We start from the raw sequence: 20,757 nt of genomic DNA, 5'->3' as shown, positions 1-20,757 counted from the left end.
GAAATGGGACAAGCAGTTATTGCATGCAGTGTTAACATGTTTAACATTTGTTAGAAAAGAGTTAAGACTAATGATTTCCCTTTCCAGAATAATTTAGATCACATTTCACAAATGCATAAGCAGCTTTTTGGCATCCTTTAGGTAAGTTACAAATGTATCTCTGAAGCTTTGTTTTGGTTCAATTTTTTAATGAAATGCTGCTTCTGAAATGCCTTTTAAATGGCAACACAGGAACATGGAAGATGGAAGGTGTATCAATAACTTTCAAGACTAGTTATTAGAGTGTAACTGCTTAAAACTTTAATTGAAGGCGTGTGGGAGGAGTTACAACTGAATAGCACACTTATAATATTAACTATAAATGACCTCTTTTTGCAGAAGAATTTTAGGAAATTTTTTAAAACATGCTCATCTATGAACAAGCTTTTGAATGTAAAATGTGTAAATAGTTTGTAAATATCCGGTGTTGTTTTTTTGCAGCTTATGAGTGGCCCGTTCTTGCAGAGTCTACAGCAGTTTCCTAAGGATTCAATCAATGAAGAGACAGTAGAATTACTCCAGCCTTACTTTGACATGGAAGACTATACAATGGAGCATGGTAAAAAGGTGTGTGGTAACGTGGCAGGACTCCTCTCTTGGACACAAGCCATGGCGGTATTTTATGGTGTTAACAGAGACGTCTTACCTCTCAAGGTAATATATCATCTCTTGTTTTGTGTTTGCTTTTCATGTAATTTAATTTCATTTACTTTAATGGTCATAGGGTTTTAAAATATATTTAGATAACTTTATTCAGACATAATTGCCTGGAGACTTTAGTGGCTAAGGATTATACGAGCAGAAACCCCCCATATGCTAGTCTTGATTCTAGACAGAACAAAGAACAAAAAATTAGCTTATATTAAACATATGTGCTCTGGTTTACTGCATACAGTGAAAGCTGTTTTCAGTCTTTGTTTTTATTATGTTATAATTACTTTATAATTGTTTTCAAAAAGTTGTACCAGGAGAGGATCTTAATTCCATCTCTAAAGAGTCTTGCAAACAGAGATTTTCAGCTAAGTTTTTTCCACTTTTTTTTGTCACTGGTAGAAGTGTTATTTACAAAAGCAACAGTGACGCAGGTGGATGATTCAAAAAAATTCTCTAATGAATTTCCTGTGTTCAGCATAATGGGAAGATTCACTGCTTTAGGACCATGGTTTTCGAGTGGCTATAAAGCTATGTTGTTAGCTGATAAAGGACCAATCTCCTGCTGTTGTGATTGTTGATCGTTGCAGAATATACAAATAAAAAAGAAATAATAAAGCGTATAATCAGACAAGAAGATCGAGTGATTTTTTTTCCTCTAGGCTAATCAATATGTACAGATCAGAAACCTTACTTCTGTAACCATCTTCTTTAAATGTAAATTTTGTAAAAGAAATAAAGTTTAAAAGATATAGTAAGGACCTTGAGATACAACCACTGTTATTTAACAGAAAAATAATATCTGCAGCATATATGTGACATAGTTTTCAGATTTAATTTTAATATTTATATTTTTATTAATATAAAAGTTATTTTGATGTATTATTGTCTCATGATTACCAACTAAGCAGACTTAAAATAATTCAGCAAAGTATATTAAAATATTTTAATGTACATATTCATACATTCATTCAAGTTATACGTATTATGAATGTATGATTATTGTCTTAATATTTCTTCTCTTTGCAGGCTAACTTGGCAAAACAGGAAGGCCACCTGAAAATAGCTAATGCAGAATTAGCAACAGCTCAGGAGGCATTAGATGAAAAGCAAGCTGAACTGGATAAAGTGCGGGCAAACTTTGATGCAGCAATGAAGGAGAAAATGGTGAGATAGAAGTATTTTAGTATTATGAAAAATGCTTGCATACAGCAATATAATCAGGAATTGATACAAACACGCCTGTACGGTCTGCTCCCTTAAACGACATGGGTGAGGTTCAGGTGTAAAAGAAAGAAATTTAAATCTCTGTTCTCTCATATTTCCTTCCTTCTGTAAGTAGGAAAATATTAGACAATAGATGCACTTAGAGCTCTCAAGAATGAGTTTTAATGAAATAAAATAGTAATAATGAGTATAAGAGCATGAAAAAATACATAAAATAACTCTTTCGGTATTTGCATTTTATGATTAAATTAAGTAGGACATTTTTTCAATTTTAGGAGTTACTGAATGATGCAGAAACATGCAGAAGAAAGATGCAAGCAGCCTCTGCACTTATAGATGGACTGAGTGGAGAGAAACTTAGGTGGACTCAGCAAAGAAAAGAATTTAAATCTCAGATTAACAGGTATCAAATTCATCATAGGGAAAAAAAATTAATGCATAAAAACTGAAGAGCTAGCAAGCAATTTAGTAGCTTTAAAAGTTGTACTTCATTTTCCTCCTGGAAATCTTAGTATAGTTACACAATGAAGTGAACTATCCTGAAATTTGAATTTTTCTCCCATAAGTGAATACCTGAGTGCTGCGTACTCACATTTCACTTTAGAACAATGCCTCTGATTTTGGAATTTGTTTCCAAAGGGATTATTTCTAGTGCAGTTATGTGTCTGTATTACAGCTGCCTCTCCTGCCCCCCTAACGCTGCACCTCAGTCCAATATCTGCAATTGGCAGTAGGTAAGGATGATCTAAGGCTGACACTGAGAAGGAAAATTGAAGGATTCCTAGCCTAATACTGGAGAGGAAAAGAAGCATCCCTTTTGATATTAATTATGGCATATTTCAGTAAAAGAAGGCCTAGACACTGGCCAGTAAACCCTTTTCCTATAGTCTGTGTGTTGAAACACGTGGGACAGTAGGCCTTATTCTGAGACACCTGGAAACTTGGGAGTCCCCATTGTGTTTCTGACCAAATGATAAAATGTTGAGCAGCCTAGGAGCCAGAGATCCTAGCTGTCTAGAAAACGGGAAACCTGTCAAAATAGTTGCTAAAAGTAAAAAGCCTGAAAGCTTAGGCTCAGCTTCTGTGGAATGTTTCTGTTTCCATAAATTTCCTATGGCAAAATTGGGCATTTCTGGAGAGGTCTGCTCATTCTTAGAGAATTAAGTTTGTATCTTTTGATAAATAATGTATTGCAGACATATTTTTAAGAAATAAACTGATTTCTTGCTTCAATTATAAAAGAAGGAATAGTTGTCATCAGGGCTTTATTACTTTATAGGGGTGAAGATAGTGTTGTCATACGATACTACCGTTAAGTTTTGCCACAAAAATATTTTGGAAACACAAAGAAACTATTTGTTTTTCTCAAAAAGCAACAGTTCCCTCCTTTAATTGAAACAGAAATCTTCTTATGTTTCAAAACCTGGTTGTCTAAAACAATAGAAATCGAAGTTGAAATTGTACATCACCTTTTAATTATGATTTTGTTCCTTTTCTAGACTTGTGGGAGATGTGCTGCTCTGCACAGGTTTTCTTTCATACTGTGGACCTTTTAATCAAAAATTCAGGAAGCTTTTGCTTAAAGATTTATGGGAAGCAGAGATGACAGCCCATAAAATCCCCTTTTCTGAAAACTTGAACCTAATTTCTATGTTGGTGGATCCGCCAACAGTAAGTTCTTGGTGGTTGGTGGGTTTCATTTTAATCTCATTTGACATACTCTTTGACTGTTAGCCAGCATTATCCTTGCTTAGAACAGAACGATAATCCCCAATATTGCTGTGCAGTATGGTTCTGTGGTTTCCAAATGTTCTTGGCAATTTCCACTAAACACCTGAATACTGAGCAGTGTTTAGATAGATTAACAAGTTGTATGTCACCTGTTTATAGTATATAATTAGACAATTGCCAGTAAGACAGTGCACTTATTTTGAGAACCCATCAACACAGCTATGGATCACACATCTACTAAAACAGTGGTTTGGTTGTTTGCTTTTGGTTCTGTCAATATTATGTGGGTCTGGTTTTAAAAATAAATTTTATATCAAAGAGAACATTTAAAAAATAATGCATAAAGTCTTTTCATTCAATGTGAATGTATGAGAAACCAAACAGAGGACAATGCCAGAATCTTCAAGTTTCCTTCAGTAAATATTAAGCCCCAAAAGCTCTCTTAGCCTGGTTTTCTCTTAATTGATCCCAATGTTTACTTTTGCTGCCAAGTTGCCTTTTGACTTTCTTACACTTTAAAAATACATTTTTTATCAATCTATATAGTTAAAAGCATCCATAAAAATAAAATCCTAGAAATATATTTTCCATCTGCATTAATCACTTTTCAGCAGTTCAGATATGTATCCCCTTGGGCTTGACGTCCCCATTATTTCTTCGAACAATTGCAGTTGAAGGATGATTCCAGAGAGATTTTATTCCAAACTACTACTACTTTTTTTTTTTTTTAATTCTCCAGATTAGTGAGTGGAATCTTCAAGGACTGCCTGGAGATGATTTCTCAATTCAGAATGGTATTATTGTTGCTAAGGCAACTAGATACCCCCTTTTGGTAGATCCACAAACTCAAGGAAAGTCATGGATTAAAAAGAAAGAACAGGATAATGAGTTACAGGTGAACAGTGTTTTAAAGGAAAAATGTGCTGCATTATATTCCATCAAGCATTTTTGCATTATTGTCTGCATTTGAATCAGCGTAACTCTCATATACACATATCTGAGATAACTTTAACTTGATGGAGACTGACAATGATATAGATGCATCAGCAGGGAACTTGGCAAGAGCTGTAAATCCCATTCAAGGACTTGGAAAAGATTATATAGTAAGTAAATACTGGTATGAAATTTAGCAAGAAGTATGAAAGAGAAGGAGGTAGCCTTGTATTCAAAATTGGTGAGTATGTTCCCTATACAGAGAAAGTGGTGAAAAGTATAGCAAAAGAGTATAATATGAAATTATTAAATGAGAGTAAACTGGGCAATTTTAGTAAGATTACAGTCAAAGGCAGGCTAATTTACAGCTTTGAAAACATAAGCAAAGCACTTAAACTGATGCAGTCCAGAATTTTTTTACAACCCGAGATGGAATTCGTACATGAAGTTACTGCTACAAAAATAAATTGAGGACAACCAGTTGAAACCAAACCCAAGACAAATCTGTCTATCCTAATGCTACTGCAATTTTAATAGCTCTTTTATAGCTTAAGCCATAGGGTTAAATGTCTGCACGTGAAATATAATACAAAAACATTCATGTGTCACCTGTAGTTTGCATCACAAATGAATTTTTCACAAGTGAAGTAGCATAGGAAGATGAACCTGCATTTTAAAACCCTTAACCTGAATGTTGCAAAACCTCACATGTCCTCTTGAATCTCAGTAAATTTTCAGGATTTGAGGATCTCTAGATTTTGAGGGTTTTAAGTTTTGAAGTGAAGTGAATGTGAAGTTCTTGCATATCATTTTATCGTTAATAAAGCAAGTTGTCAGAACCACAGAAGAGTTGATGTTGGAAGTGATCTCCGAAGATATTCTAATCCAGCCTCCTTGCTCAGAGCAGGGTCTACTAAAGCAGGTTGTCCAGGACTGTCCCCAGTCAGGTTTCGAATACCTCCAAGGATGGAAAGTTCACCACGTCTCTGGGCAACCTGTTTTAGTGTTCAATTACCCTCACAATGAAGATTTAGATTTTGTTTTTTTTTTTTCCTTGTGTTTAAATGGAATTACCTATACTTCAACTTGTGCCCATTGCATCTTATTCTGTTACTGTGTGCCACTAAGAGGAGTCTGTCTCCCTATTCTTCATTCTCACCCACAAAATATTTATATACATAGGTAAATACCCTTGTGAACATTATTGAGGCTAGATAATCCCAGCTCTCTCAGCTTTCCTTATATGTCAAATGCTCCAATCCCTTAATAACCTTAGCAGTCTTTTGCTGGATTTACTTCAGTGTCTCTCTTATACTGGGGAGCCCAGAACTAGACAGAGGACTCCAGATATGTGTCTCCAGTACTGAGCAGAGAGGAAGGATCACCTTCCTCAACACTTTTGGCCTTTGCTGCAAAGGCAGATTGCTGGCTTATGTTTGAGTTGCTGTCCACCAGGACCCTAAGGTCCTTTTCTACAAAGCTGTTTTCTAGAAGAATGGTCCTATTTCATACCTGTAGAGAAAATCTTGAAAATAATATGAGAACTTTTTGAAAGTCAAAATCAACAAAGCAATGCAAAAGTAGTGTTTTATTTATTTATTCATGTCTTTTAATGATTTCATATATTATGAATGCCATTTCATAATAATTCAAAAATCTGAGTTCATAATATTGTAACAGCAATTCATCTGTTAGACTGAATTCAGGTTTCCAGAAAGAAAAGCTAAGATTAGAAAACCTAGTCCTCAGGACATAGAATAGAAAATTAGAAATTAGGCATCTGTGGTTTCAAAAATATGTGTAACATCTTCAATAAGGTATACCAGTTTTACTTGGTACATTATTACTCTCATAATGAAGTTTTGCAGATTCCATTACAGCCAATCTTTTCATTCACCTTTTTATGGTACTATTCATTGTAGACACAAGAAGTATTTCTGCATAAATTGCTGCATGGTCAACATTTATTACTTTCTGTAAAATGCAACTAGCAAAACCAATGAAAAACTTTCATAGTTAGATCTGCAGTTTTCATGTATGACTTTGAATAAATGTTTTTGTCCTTATATCAATTTATAATTTACTTTTTGAGGTAACAACTTTGAATGACAAGTATTTCCGTACACACCTAGAAGATAGTCTTTCACTGGGACGATCACTCCTGATTGAAGATATAGGTGAAGAGCTGGATCCAGTCCTTGATAATATATTAGAAAAGAATTTCATTAAATCTGGAACTTCTTTTAAGGTTAGTAGTAAAACAAAAGACCTGGAATAAGTAGTTAGCTTTGTGATGAACTATATTTTACTCTTTTATTCCAAACAGATGCTGAATCAGGTAAACTTTGTATTCAGCTGGGTAGTGTGAAGAATCAAACTGAACTAATAAAACACAGGAGGCAGAGCCTCAGCTGAGTAGTAAGTTCATGAGTCTAAAATTTGAGTTTAACTACTGAAGTTACTACTAAAGATTCCAAACTGACCGGAACCAGTTATGTTTATCCTGTTGCATGCTTACAATAGTTTCTATTGATTTCTCAAGCAATTTCATTTTACACCCTTTAAAAGAATTAACAGAATTGAAAAGGTCTATCTCTTCCTAGTGTGGACCACCGATTGTAGCAACTGCAAAATCTTTAATCTGGAATAGATCTGCTTTCTGATGGAACAATCCAAAAAGCAGGAGGTTTTATTAATAATATTAAGTATATTCCCAACCTTGAAAAATTATGAGTTTTTCTGACCTTCATTAGATAAAAAAAATTGCTTCCAAATTTTAAAAACAATGCCCCTTCAAACACCCTGCAATAAAATGACTGCACACGCTGTGTATTTCCATATGTATTTTTTTCAAATAGTCTTAATTAACTGGCTGGGGTATATGAGAGGTGGTAGACCATATTGTTGACGATAATGAAAATAAAATTATTACTATTTTTGTGTAGTAATTTTATTTTGCATGTCAGAGGAAACAATAAGGGAGTTTTTTGGTCCTAGTCCTTCTTCAGCCAGGTATTTGAAGTGGCCTTAGAGGGTCATACACAGTGTTCAGATTTCCTTGTGCACATTCAACTTCCAAGTTTGACTGCAGATTTGGCATATCTTAACTTCTACGAAGATTTCTATGGAGAAATCTGAATAAATTTATAGTTCCTTTAGAAAGTTCTTTAAGATCCACTTAGTCTTAATAAATATAGAATTAATTTCCAATAATTTGTGTTCCATTGTTGGATCAAATAATTTATATTTTTCCTTGAACACAAAAGAACAATGATTTTTCCAAAGTCAGTAGTTTCTACCATCTTCATCTGAGGTGTTATTAGAAGCACAAAACCTAAGCCAAATGATTCTGAAGCCATTAATTAGAACGTATGGTGGAAGTAATGCTGCTACTTACCTGGAGGGGAATGCTACGTTTATAATGTACCACAACTCCTATGTTTGGTCATCAATTGTTATTTTCATGACAAATTTGAATTGTGAAATTAACTTCCTCTCTTTGACATTTTAAATAATGTAATTTTTTTTCTGATCAATATTATTGAGTTGAAAAAAGCTCATTTTCCTCTGCTTAATACTATTCTAACATACCCCACAGGTGAAAGTTGGTGATAAGGAAGTAGATGTCATGAGTTCATTTAGACTGTACATTACTACAAAGCTACCCAATCCTGCTTTCACCCCTGAAATTAATGCAAAAACATCAATTATTGATTTTACTGTTACAATGAAAGGACTTGAGAATCAGTTACTGAGAAGAGTAATTCTTACTGAAAAACAGGTAAACTAACAGTACCTACAAACCATAGTGATGCTTAATTTGTTTTAACTGTTTTTAGTGTGTAGGAAAAATAAATGTACAAATGGAAAAACAAGATCAACCATTTTCTAAAATGTGGTTCAGATGCAGTATAGAAATTTCTAAATAACTATACTTCATAAGGTACTGAAAAAATTCTGCTTAAAAAAAAATGTTATAAAAACACGTTTTAGATACCTGAAAAAGTAAAATGCACATTTCATGAACTTGAAAAAACAGCAACTGAATTTTAGGTATGATTCATGGCTACAGTCCATAAAGTGTCATGCCATTTTCTTGTTTTTTAATAATAGGAACTAGAGGCAGAACGAGTTAAACTCATGGAAGATGTAACTTTTAATAAGAGGAAGATGAAAGAACTGGAAGACAATCTTTTGTACAAACTAAGTACAACCAGAGGTTCTGTATCGAAGTGTAAAGGAACCAGGATTAAGCAGATTAGGCAGATTAAGCTGATTCACATTAGAACCTTTCCATACAGAAGTTTATCCATCCAAGATACAATAAGAGAACATCCAACAGTAGAAATTTGAAGTACAGTGATTTACCAGCACATGAGGGATTTGGTACTATAGCATGCCACTATATGCAACCCTAGGCACTAAGTATTGTGACACCTAGACAATTTTTGTGAAACAAATCAATTTCTTCTGCCCCTCAGATGAGATAATATATCTGATCATAAGCAAATGCTTCCCCGTTGTACTTTGCATTTTCAATGGGTTTAGCTTAAATGGTGTTGAAAGTCTTTTGCCTGTGTATGATCAATTACTGTCTCTTTGGTGGAAAAAGAAGCTGGTAACTTCCAGGAAATTGATTAGTAAATACTTGAGATGCATGAATACTGTTGTGTGACCATTGCATTTAGGACCCTAAGTCTTTTGGACTTTGAGTGTACCAATCAACAGGCTTTAAAATAATTGAATACTCTGTACGTCATATGTACATATGTATGTTACATACATACGAAAGCTGACTTCTCTAGTGCATGCTGCAAGGCTGTTGGCATAGATATATTCATAGTGACAGAGGTTGTATGCATTTGTTTAGCATGTTGAACATAAAAACAGTTTTTAGTGTTACATGTCTTGTTTGGTCTCCATTTTAAAAGCTTTCTGCAATTCAGTAAATAATTTCCATTTTTTATAATTCCTGTAATTTGGCCTTTCTATTTTTACATGTATAATGTGCAAAAATTATTATAAAAATGTCTTAAACATCCAATATTTTAATTTTTAGGTTCACTAGTAGATGATGAATCTTTGATTGATGTTCTGCAAACAACTAAGCAAACAGCTGCTGAAGTAGCTGAAAAGTTGTCTGTGGCAGCAGAAACTGAAGTGAAGATTAACACTGCTCAGGAGGAATATCGACCTGCTGCAACACGTGGAAGCATTCTTTATTTTCTTATTACAGAAATGAGCATGGTCAATAATATGTATCAAACTTCATTGGCTCAGTTCTTGAAGTTATTTGATCAATCCATGGCCAAGTAGGAAGACACAGATTTTTCTACTATTCAGATGTTTGTCTTTCTGATGTATTTGCTGTTATTAACATGCTTTCTTTGTGCTTTGTGTTCATGATTCAGATCTAAGAAGTCTCCTTTACCTCAGAAAAGAATCTCAAACATAATTGAGTATCTTACCTTTGAAACTTACTCATATTCTGTTAGAGGCTTGTATGAAAACCACAAATTCCTCTTTACCCTCCTCCTGACATTAAAAATTGATCTTGAGAGAGGACATATAAAAAACAGAGAATTCTATGCACTTATTAGAGGTAAGTTTAAAAAACTGTTATATGTAGAGCTAATTTCAATTTTTTTAACTTTTACACCATTTCAAAGTATGGCTGCATGGTTTCTACCATGCAGTTCTGTGGGAGCTGCCTCTGTCCTTATCCCTGCTGTAGTCCAGTGAAGGTAGACGCAGTTCCTCATCACAGTTCTACTTCTGCCATTTACCCAGGCTGTGTTTTATCCTGACGTCAAGATGAGTGATGGTTCTACTCCTCTCCATCAATTGGTTTAATAATTGTGTGGTTTTGTATTATATTGGTATCCTTATTTTTATAAGGATATTTTTTATTTATTTTTTATTTTATTTATTTATGATTTTTGTAATTTTTTATTTATTTCTGTATTTTGTTCTTTTGCTTCCCTGCTTTGACGGAGCTGAATAAAGCTATCTTCTAAGTTGCCAGAACAACTCCACATAAAGACAGTCTTTTACCAGTTTCAGCTTGAGCTTTCTCTGACTTTTTCCAACCAGCTAACTTTTAGAGAACGTAGTGTGTTTCTGTGGCCCAATGGGCCAGGTCTGCCTCCTCTGTACTCTGTGAATTTGTGCCTCTGCTGAAAATATGTGATCACGATTGCTTATGCAGAGGTCCAAATAAAATCTGTTTGAATTTTACAGTGTTCAAATGAATCTTGCACAGGTCAAATGTCAAAGTAGTGAACCTAGATTTGAAGATCATTATCTGCCTTTAATGAATCAAATGGGTAGGAAACAAGATTAAATTCACTTTTTGTTTTGCTTTCCAGTTTCTCATAATGGTTTTACCCTTTGAGAATGATATCCAGCTACCAATTTACCAATGATGTCAGGCAGGGAATGCTTGGAAATACTTTCAAAGTTAACTGTCTGCTTTAGTGTAAAGCATTAGACAGGGAACCATATTTCTTGGTTTCTGAGCTCATGGATTCTTGTTTTGCCGAAGGAAGATATACCATGGGCATCTGAAATAGAAGGTGGTCACTTACCCCTTCGTAACTGACGAGAATTTGTAATAAAATACAGGAGTACTTTTAGCAATTTTTGTCTAGAACATATAATTGCGATTTCCTGTCTAGCTTTACCACGGTTGACTTGATAGTGTATTCTTCTGGTGTATAAAATGACACTGAGAAATTCTTCTGGTGTATAAAATGACACCAAAGTAACATTAGATTTTCTGTAATTATTCACATGATATTAAATCAGATTGGGAAGTAGGCAGATGTCTAATCAAATTGTCCTGGACTCTTAGGTAGGTATCTTCTGCAATGAAAGAATTCTTTGATTTTCCTCACTAGATGAGCAGTTCTTAGTGCAAAATGCATGCCATGTTACCAAACATTGTTGGGCAGCTGAAGAAAGGATTTATTTGGAAAATAAATCTCTCTTCCTCTTCTTTCCATTTCTTTTCCAGGACAGCTTTCATGGCTTATCATCAGCCATATTATTAGGGGATGTCTTAGTGAAATAAACATTGCTATTTGAAATGAAAACGTCTCTAGAACTCATTATTCAGCTGGTCTCAGGAGATTATCAACTCTAGATCTTTACTTCTGCTAAAGTACATAATTGAATTTCATTCTATTCACTGTATTCCATTAAAGCCAAACACTAGGCCCTTCCTGAATATTTTAATGCTATAGTCCCCAGATTATAGAAAAATAGCCTCCCACGATTGTGGCATAGAATTATCAAAACTGTAGAAAGAAACAAAATCCAAAATATATGAGAAAATCTAAGGAGTTCATTGACAATTTTGTAGGTATCTTGACACTTAGGTAGGCTGTCTCCTTTACCAGTAGAAAGTGGGGGACAGGCACAAGTGAAGAATATGATCTTCTCTAGCAGAAAATACATTTTGCTAAGCAGCTACATAAATATTCGAGAACACATTACAGAGGAATTGCAAAAAATCTTTGTTGACTTAAAAGCCAGAAATATTGCCAGGTGTGCTATTTTGTGGACAATTAATGATTAAGTCTTAAAATTAAGAAAAGTCTTTTTGGCTGAAGTGATTGTGATTCTCTCACAGAATTCAATAATTTGCAGAAATATTCCTGTTGGCCTATTGTATTAAATTTGCAAAAGATGTGATTCTGGAACAGGGTATCATTTTGTAATAATAATAATGCTAATAATGGATTACAGATTTGTGTAAATGCTTTTTGTTATCCCCTCTTTGATTTCCATTATTTCAGTTTTCAGACACTAAATGGAAATTCTGGGATCCACACATGGATCCCAGGCAATTATTTCAAACTATACATCCTAATGCCAAAGACATAAGAGGATGCTTGAAGCAAACTTTAACAGGTAGTCACAGGAAATGCAGGAAAATCACTATTTGCACCTCAGATTTCATGTAGCAGCCCTTTCTTTCTGTGAGGCTACTGAAGCTTGTCATCCCTGAGGTAAAGGGAAGTACAAAAAGCACAACAGTAGGAATACGTTGTAATGAAAGCACATGAAGTAGCTTTACATTTTTGCATGTCAGAGATAATTTGGATTTGTACATAGGAACTTCACATTCTTGAACAAGAGTTTGCTTTAATCAGCCCTTCATGAAAACATTCAAATCATATATTAATACTTTCTAATTCTGTTTCTTGGTTATTTCTAACTGTATCCATATGTGGAGGAAAGCATTGCACAAATTTTTCTAGATGCTTGAACTTTTCGGCCTGTGAATGGCAAATGAAAACTAATGAAAGGAAAGGCTTTTTCAGGCATTGCATATTTAACTTATTAACATAGCCAATGGCTAACCATAAGAGCTTAGCAGGATTTATTAGAAGATTAGGTGTGTGTATTAATAGCAAGAATATCAAATATTACAATGAGAAACACATTGTTTACACTTTTGTAATTCTCATTCTTCATTGAATAAGTCTGTCTCAAAAATTAAGCCAAAACTTCCCTAAGATCTGTTTACTGCCCACTCATTTAAACTTTTACTTTCTTTTAATATTAATTGTTCCCATTGGTATCCTAATGTCCAGATTCAGCAAGGTGATTCTTGTGTTTCTACTTAAGGATACTCAAGTAGCTAAGAAAATACTTAGTCTTTCTGAATTTTGTTTATTCTTTTAAAAGAAACAGAACTGCTTTTTCTTGAAAATCATCAATGATAATACAAATAAAATTCTTGCATCCTGGAAGCCTGCAGGAAAATGTCTCAAGGAATCAAGTCTTTCCCTGTAAATTCTATAATGCAAGCAGAACAGACTTCAGGAAAATCAGAAAGAATTTGTTGCATTATAGCATTTGCAGTGCCATAATTTTTTCCTATACTGTGTCAGAACTTTAAAGTAAGTCTTAGTTCTTTGTCTGCATCAAAAACACTATATATAATGTCTTCCTAATAATTTCTTAAATAATAATATTTGTGCTTTGTTTAAGAAATTAATATTCTAATCTCCTTTTCACTCCAATGATAAGTTTGCCTTCTGTTCTTTTCCTTCTTGCTTTTATGATTCATTTTCTCTTCATCTCATTCATGGAGAATTTGAGGATGAGGTGGGTGCAGAATAAGATAAACAATCTCTGTGTTAAAGCCTCTTGATAATCTATGGAATAATTAGACACTGTTTGTAAAAGCATTAATATGTTAATTGAAAAGCAACTACATATACATTTATGTATGTAGGTTTTGGAACATACTTCCATGTATGTATAATTTGGAAGTACTGAAATAATTACAGCTCACACATATAGACTATGTATACACTTACATACATAAAAGTGCCTAAAAATAATACTTATTATTCCAAGGTGATTTTTTAGTTTGTTTCTAGCAAGTGGTGAAATTCGTTATACCAGTCACATAAATGAATAAATGATCTTAGCTCTGGAAAGCACTCTAACAACACCCTCTAGTTTTCTCAAGAAGTGACATTAATTAATTTGTGGAGGACTGTAGAAGAAGCAGCTGCAAGAAGAAAATGATGATAAAAAGTTAATTATGATAAAAAGTTAAAAGTTAATCTCTCTAAAATTGGACTGCAGATGTATCCCAGAGGTGTTCCTTTGTATTTCCTCTTCAGTTGCGTATCAGAGGATGTGAAGCGTGTGTCATCTACTGGCTATCTGGGCTTATATATGATATTTAAAATGGTTTGTGCATGTTAGTCTGGTCTGGGATTGATTGATTCCATCAGTTCAGTTTCTTTCTTATCTTGTTGTGTTTGAGGTTTTTTTTCCAATGACCCCAGGAGATTACTTTGTTAACATGTGTAATGTTCTTTGGCTACTATAACTATGCATTTCATTAGAGAAGAGATAGAAGCTTGCAGTTGAGAAAAGAAGACTTTCTTTTCAATTTCTTTTCTTTTCAGGAATAGTGGGATCAAATATGGACTATCTAAGGGAAGCTCTTCAGAGGAATATTTTTATCTTTCAAACATATACAAAACTTTCTTTACTGTATTATCAACAGAGATGAAAATAGATCATTAAAGAAATTCCCATACTTAAAATATAATCAGTATCATTGTATAAACTTAAAACAACAAACTATATGGAGCACATGATCTAAGATGAGAGGCTGAAAGAACTGGGCTTGTTCAGCTGGGGGAACAGAAGGCTTAGGGGAGACCTGACAGTAGCTTTCAAACACCTATGAGAAGGCCATTAAGAAGACAGAGCCTAGCTCTTCACAGTGGTGCACAGTAGGAAGATGAGAGACAACAGAAATAAACTGAAAAAAAGAAAGGTTCCAAGTGTGTGTAAGGGGAATTTTTTTCATTATGAGGAGAGGCAAACATTAGAACACATCATCCAGAAAGGTTGTATAGTCTCCATCCCTGGAGATTTTCAAAACCAGACAGAACAAAAACCTGATTTTGTCCCATAGCTGACTCTGCTTTGAGCAGGTTAGAGTAGAGACCTCCTGAGGTTCCTTCCAGACTAAATTACCCTAGGAACTTATGAAATAAATGCTAAGTACACAAGAGTACAGTTAGTACCCCAGTGAAAATTACATGGGCCAGAAAACATAATTTAAAAAGAAATGTCAAATATATCTTGACACCTGCAATACCATGTGTATTTCATCAGAATGTTTCTATCTACAGGAGGTGCAGCACTGGATCTACAGGCTTGCCCATCCAAACCTTTCCGCTGGATTCTTGATGTGATGTGGCTAAACCTAGTGGAATTGAGCAAAATTCCACAGTTTGCAGAAATTTTGAGTCAGGTGATATCTACTAATTATATTTTTAATGTTAATAACCAGTTTTCCTATCATAATTGTTCTCCCATATTTTACATCGAGAATGCCCAAGAGATGTAGTTAAGAACAAGGCCAGAGAATACAGAATAAAGGCATAGAAATGAACAGATAGCTAGCATGAATTGAGGTATATTTGCTCTACTTTTTTTTCTTTAATCTGCTTTATTGTATTTTGTGTTATAGTCATTGAGGTAGAAAGAGAAGAGAACAGGAGCAAAGAAATAGTGAAAAAGGAAGCCAGTGAGAGAGATACAGAAATAAGGAGAAAGGAAAAAAAGTAGAGGTATCAAAAAGGCTCAGAAAGTTAATCTATGAGTGCCAGGTTTTAAGTTACAGTGTTTTACCTCCTAAGTCTGACAGACTTTTACAGGTAAATGATTTGCTGCTTGTTTTTAAAGGCTTATTTCCATTCCAAGGTGAACATGTTATTCAGATATGATGAGCTAGCTATAAAAGTACTATTTATTTTATTAAGACATACATGAGCTTACGTGCACATAAGCTTGTGACTTGTGTATCAATTATTTTCTTTATTTTGGTAAATTTATCTTTTTTTAGATTAGTTAAAACACCCCCTAAGTATTTCCTTTCTGTACCTCCTAACCAATCCTTGTTAATCAGGCTGATAATCAGGATTAAGTTCTTGCTGTTACAGCCTTGGTCAACGAAGTCCATTTTGTGACAGCCTTTAGTGCCTTGAAGGGTAGCAGAGATTTTACCTATATGGTGTACCTGGAAGTGGTCCTGGCTGTTTCCCAACTCTGTATCAAGGCAAGATATGGATACATACCAGCCCATTTCCTCCAGGTTTTGGTTTCTGGAGGTATCAAAACAGGATATTGAGTTAGGAGGAAATGGGAGGAATTCTAGCTAAGCCTTCACTGGGTTGTTAGGGCACCAGAACCTGAAATGCATGCTGCTGCACGCTTATAACATTGTTTAAATTTAGCCATGGGGTTATGACTTATGTATTTTCCTTTTAATTTGTAGATTTTAATGGTTCTAAGTTTTTTCTAGAACTGGTGCAAACAAAATTTTAGACTCCAAAATACCTAGACAACCATGTTACCCCAAAAAGCCTCTTTTTAAACTAATCCTTTAGCACTAACTTAAAATTGCCATATATTTACAAGTTGAAAAGTGACAATTAGGTGGTTTTAGTAATAGGCAGAGATGGAAGCTGGGAGGATGCTAACTAGGATATGAATAAAAAACACAAATATGGAAATACCATCTTTTTAATACTTATTTGCATCCATGGGATATGCTGTTCTATTGGGCTCATCATATTAAATACAGCTGTATTGTTATTCATTTAGATACAAATATAAAATGATTTAAAGTTAAGAAAAAGAGCTTGAAAATGGTATGCACAGTTCTCAAGACGTTGCCTGTGATTTTTTTTCTTCTCTAAAAATTAAGTCCTTCAGTCCCAGATACCTAACTTAGTTTAATAAAGACATATTTCTATTCAAACATTTAATGACCCTCTTCCTTTTCACACTGTTACTACTTCCAGCTGTAGTTCAGTAAGAGATGATAAAAAGAAATATGTAACAAAAGCTTAATGATTTTACTGAGTGAACAAAAATCCCTTTAGCTCAGCAACCTATCTCTCGCCGTAGCCTAGCTTTGAGAAGGTACCTCCTCTGAATACTCTCATAGCATGTGTTCGTTGATGTCAGTCCATGTAGAAATGAGCTATTTGCTTTTAAAGTAAGTTTTTTCTCAGACTTGGATTACAGTTCAGAAAGGGACATTTGGTGTTTCTGTCTGACGAATTTGGTGAATCTCTGTGAATGAGTTTCATTACAGGAAATATGTCATTGGAAGAGGTCCCTATATGTTTGTTTTTCACTCCTCTCCCAGCCCATGCTTGGTGTAGGTTGTTTTGAAACTACCTCTATTTGAAACCAAGTCAGTCAACTGGACAGAGCTTCGTTTTATAATAAGCATATAGAACTGTATTTCAGAACAGATGGTATCAGTGTGTTCCTTGTTCTCTTTCCAGTGATCTGAGAATATTGCAGTAGCTGACACTTCTACTTCTCAGTCACTGCATTAAGTCCTCAACTGCATAGCAATTTTCACTGTGTTCTGTCCACCGGTATCCCTTGTCCTATTAGGTCGTGGGTTCTAAGAGGTGCCTAAATAATGATCATATTTGTGGTCAGGGTTATTTTCTGAAGTCAAAAGCTTACAAGAGGCAGTTATTTTTAATTTGTGATTCTTTGTATGGCTGGACTGTACTGGCACAGATTTTTCTATTCCTCTTAGTACTTTGTGGTCAGAAGGAATAAATTAATCAGAGTGTTTCTCTTGTAGTATAGAATCCTTCTACAAATTATTGATTTTTCTTAAGTAGCTGCATGCCTTTGGGAGGGGAATCCATGAATAACTGCTTAGTTTTAAGAGCCTGCATCTTAGTACTAAAATTTCTAGCTGTAGTATATTAATAGCAATTCATATGGCATATGTCTTAAATGCTACAGACTCTTAATATTGTTTGTAATATATCCTAAAACAATTAGAGACTCTCATTAAAATATACATTTACAAGGGGATTTTGCTACAGATGAAATATATTTATATGTGTGTTAATGTAATAAATTTAGATAACCTGTAATGAAAAGGGATGGAAAAGTTGGTTTGATAAAGACGCTCCCGAGGAAGAAATTATACCTGATGGATATAATGATTCACTTGATACCTTTCGCAAGCTTTTACTCATCAGGTGAGCATCTTCATAAAATTGAGAAATGCATATATGGTTGCATCATGTGTCTCAGTCTGTTGGTACACTATTATCATAATAGTGTAATTTTTATTAATTTCTGGATGACATGAAATATTATTTAAATCACTCATGAAATATGATTTAATTCACTCACTTTGGAGCTATCCTCTGAAGAGTCTAAAAAAAGTTATTTCTAGGAAATACTTTTATAGCTTTGCTTTTATATAATGAAAAATGTAAACTGGGAACCACATTGCAGCGTTTTACAAAAAGCCTCTGAAAAAGTAGAATAATTCAGATAGTTTTCAAAATGTTTATGCATGAGATCATATCTCCCTATGTTCATTGTATACTTTCCAAGTGCTACAACAAATAAATCAGAGATACTACAAAAAACCAACATTCATTACTAGACTGTGATTTTTCTTTGGAGCAGATTCAACCTGTGCAGTAAAGAAGGCCAGAACCTGATGGAAGAAGTACTGTATTGTTCTATCCTATACACCCTGATGGGGGATGGGGAGCACCTAAGTCCTAAGCCTTTAAATACTAAGCCTATAAATTGAAGCTTTGCAAAGTCATATCTTTTATCCAAAAGTAGCTGTTTGGGTTTTTTTTTTCCCTTGGGAAAAAATAAAGACTCATCCCCAACACAAATGCAATCCAGTGCATAAGAGTTGAGTCTGTTCCCTAAAAGACTAACAGACTCAATGAAACATCTGCAGAATTTTACTAAAGGGCAAAATGATCTTACATTTCCCTACGTGGATCCTCAGATACAAAAGCTCTGTTTAAAATGAAGAATGTCCCAACCTGATAAAGGTACCCAGAACAGAAAATTACAGTGCAAAGGGTTTACTTAAGGCAAAATTGTAAGCAACCAAAAAGTATTAAACAGTCATAAGTAGAGGGAAGACTACTAGCACTGTCTATTGTTATATCTGTAAAGCCAAGCCTACAGATTATGAAGCAGAAATCTCTATTTGATAAAAATAGAATTTCTAATTTAAGTCTGGTCTTTGGAACAGGAAGAGGCATTGAATTTGTATCTTGGTATATATTTTTATTTCTAGGTCTTGGTGTCCAGACCGAACGCTTTCCCAAGCCAGAAAATACATTGCAAATTCCTTGGATGAGAAATATATAGAACCAGTCATTTTGAATTTAGAAGAAACTTGGGAGGAAAGTGACACACGAACACCTCTCATCTGTTTCTTATCTATGGGTTCTGACCCAACTATTCAGATTGATTCTTTGGCTAGGAAGCATAAATTAGGTATGAAGTAATTATTCATTGTCATGTGTTACGATACAGAAGGGTAATGTAAGTAATTTCAGAGATTTTTTTTTCTGAGAAGTGTTTCTTAAATTGTGTTGTACTATTCATTGGTCCTGAACCATCATCTTAGAGATAAAATAATATTTTAATGGTGTGGTGAGGGTCATTCTGTGTGCTGTTGAACAGTAATGTTTTCTGTTCTTTTTTTATAAATTGTTATCATCCTTCCCAGTGATGACATTTTTTTAATTCCTAACTATAAGACAATATTAAATTTTTTTTTTTTGCATGGCAACTATACAGTTTTCTTGTTTTAACTCTTCACTGGAGGTAACATAAAAATCAGCAATCTGCTTACAAGATTACTTTGTAACAAAAAATACCCACAGGATCTGCATTTGTATATTCTGGACTTTATGGCTACATTGCGTGGAAATTTTGAAAGTTCATGCATACAAACTGAGTCAGACACAGATATATATATTAATTATATTAGTCACAATAATAAGTTCACAAATGCAATTTTGCAATTAGGCATTGTTCTTATTTATGTGGCTTCATTACCTATATTTCAAGAAAAATCTGGGTTCATATTTCAAATACCATGGCTTCATTAAAATTTGGCACAAATTCCCATTGGCAATAATAACATTAGTCACAGTCTTTCACTTCTACAAACACTGTAAATATTGTGAATGTATATTTTAATGTTATTTTACAAAGTTTCAATGTTTAGAAAATGTATACAGAGTAGAATAATATGCTGATGAAGAGATTCTATTTTCAGAAGTATGTATTTTTGTACAAAATGTACTTAATTGTGCTGTATTTATATCACTGGTTTTTTGGACTGAATTTGAATTCTTACTTTGAAGAATGTAAGTTCATTAATCATGTATTGTCAAATATGTTCTAGAATGTAGGACGATCTCTATGGGTCAAGGACAAGAAGTTCATGCACGCAAATTCATACAGATGTCAATGCAACAGGTAGGAAAAAAAACCCTGCAGTATAAGTTGGTTTTCTGTTTTAGCATTCTTTTGCACCTCTTTTGCAGGTAATCTTTAATATTTTGCATTTTCATCTTACTATCAGGCATATCTCAGGGTAAAAATGTCTCCTTGAGTGCCTGAGCCTAAACACATCCCACTTTGGGATATGCATGTGCCGGTGAGTTCAGGTCAATATTTCTGCCTGCAGTAATATTGAGCAGCTTTTCAAAGGTAGCACATACTTTATTATCACTATGCTGTTATCCAAAGGTGAAAGGACATCGTGTCATAGTTCCATCCTTCAGGACTTGCAGATCCCACCTCTTTATTGGCATT

General features: G+C 34.1%; 1 protein-coding gene across 1 annotated transcript in view; it reads left to right on the top strand.

The window, feature by feature from the left end:
* DNAH8 (dynein axonemal heavy chain 8) overlaps positions 1-20,757 on the top strand; it is a 138,688-nt gene that overhangs the window by 99,178 nt on the left and 18,753 nt on the right. The window contains exons 66-79 of the mRNA XM_075089890.1: positions 481-693; positions 1,720-1,857; positions 2,193-2,320; positions 3,417-3,588; positions 4,388-4,543; positions 6,674-6,829; positions 8,180-8,362; positions 8,695-8,800; positions 9,641-9,893; positions 9,993-10,183; positions 15,255-15,376; positions 18,028-18,146; positions 19,223-19,425; positions 20,345-20,418. Of these exons, the coding sequence (XP_074945991.1) occupies positions 481-693; positions 1,720-1,857; positions 2,193-2,320; positions 3,417-3,588; positions 4,388-4,543; positions 6,674-6,829; positions 8,180-8,362; positions 8,695-8,800; positions 9,641-9,893; positions 9,993-10,183; positions 15,255-15,376; positions 18,028-18,146; positions 19,223-19,425; positions 20,345-20,418 (2,214 nt within the window). The remainder of the gene's footprint in view (positions 1-480; positions 694-1,719; positions 1,858-2,192; positions 2,321-3,416; positions 3,589-4,387; positions 4,544-6,673; positions 6,830-8,179; positions 8,363-8,694; positions 8,801-9,640; positions 9,894-9,992; positions 10,184-15,254; positions 15,377-18,027; positions 18,147-19,222; positions 19,426-20,344; positions 20,419-20,757) is intronic.

This window comes from Phalacrocorax aristotelis, chromosome 3 (genome assembly GCF_949628215.1).
Source record: "Phalacrocorax aristotelis chromosome 3, bGulAri2.1, whole genome shotgun sequence".
NCBI lineage: Eukaryota > Metazoa > Chordata > Aves > Suliformes > Phalacrocoracidae > Phalacrocorax > Phalacrocorax aristotelis.
Note: the sequence above shows the minus strand (reverse complement) of the source record. Positions and strands in the feature narration are given on the sequence as shown.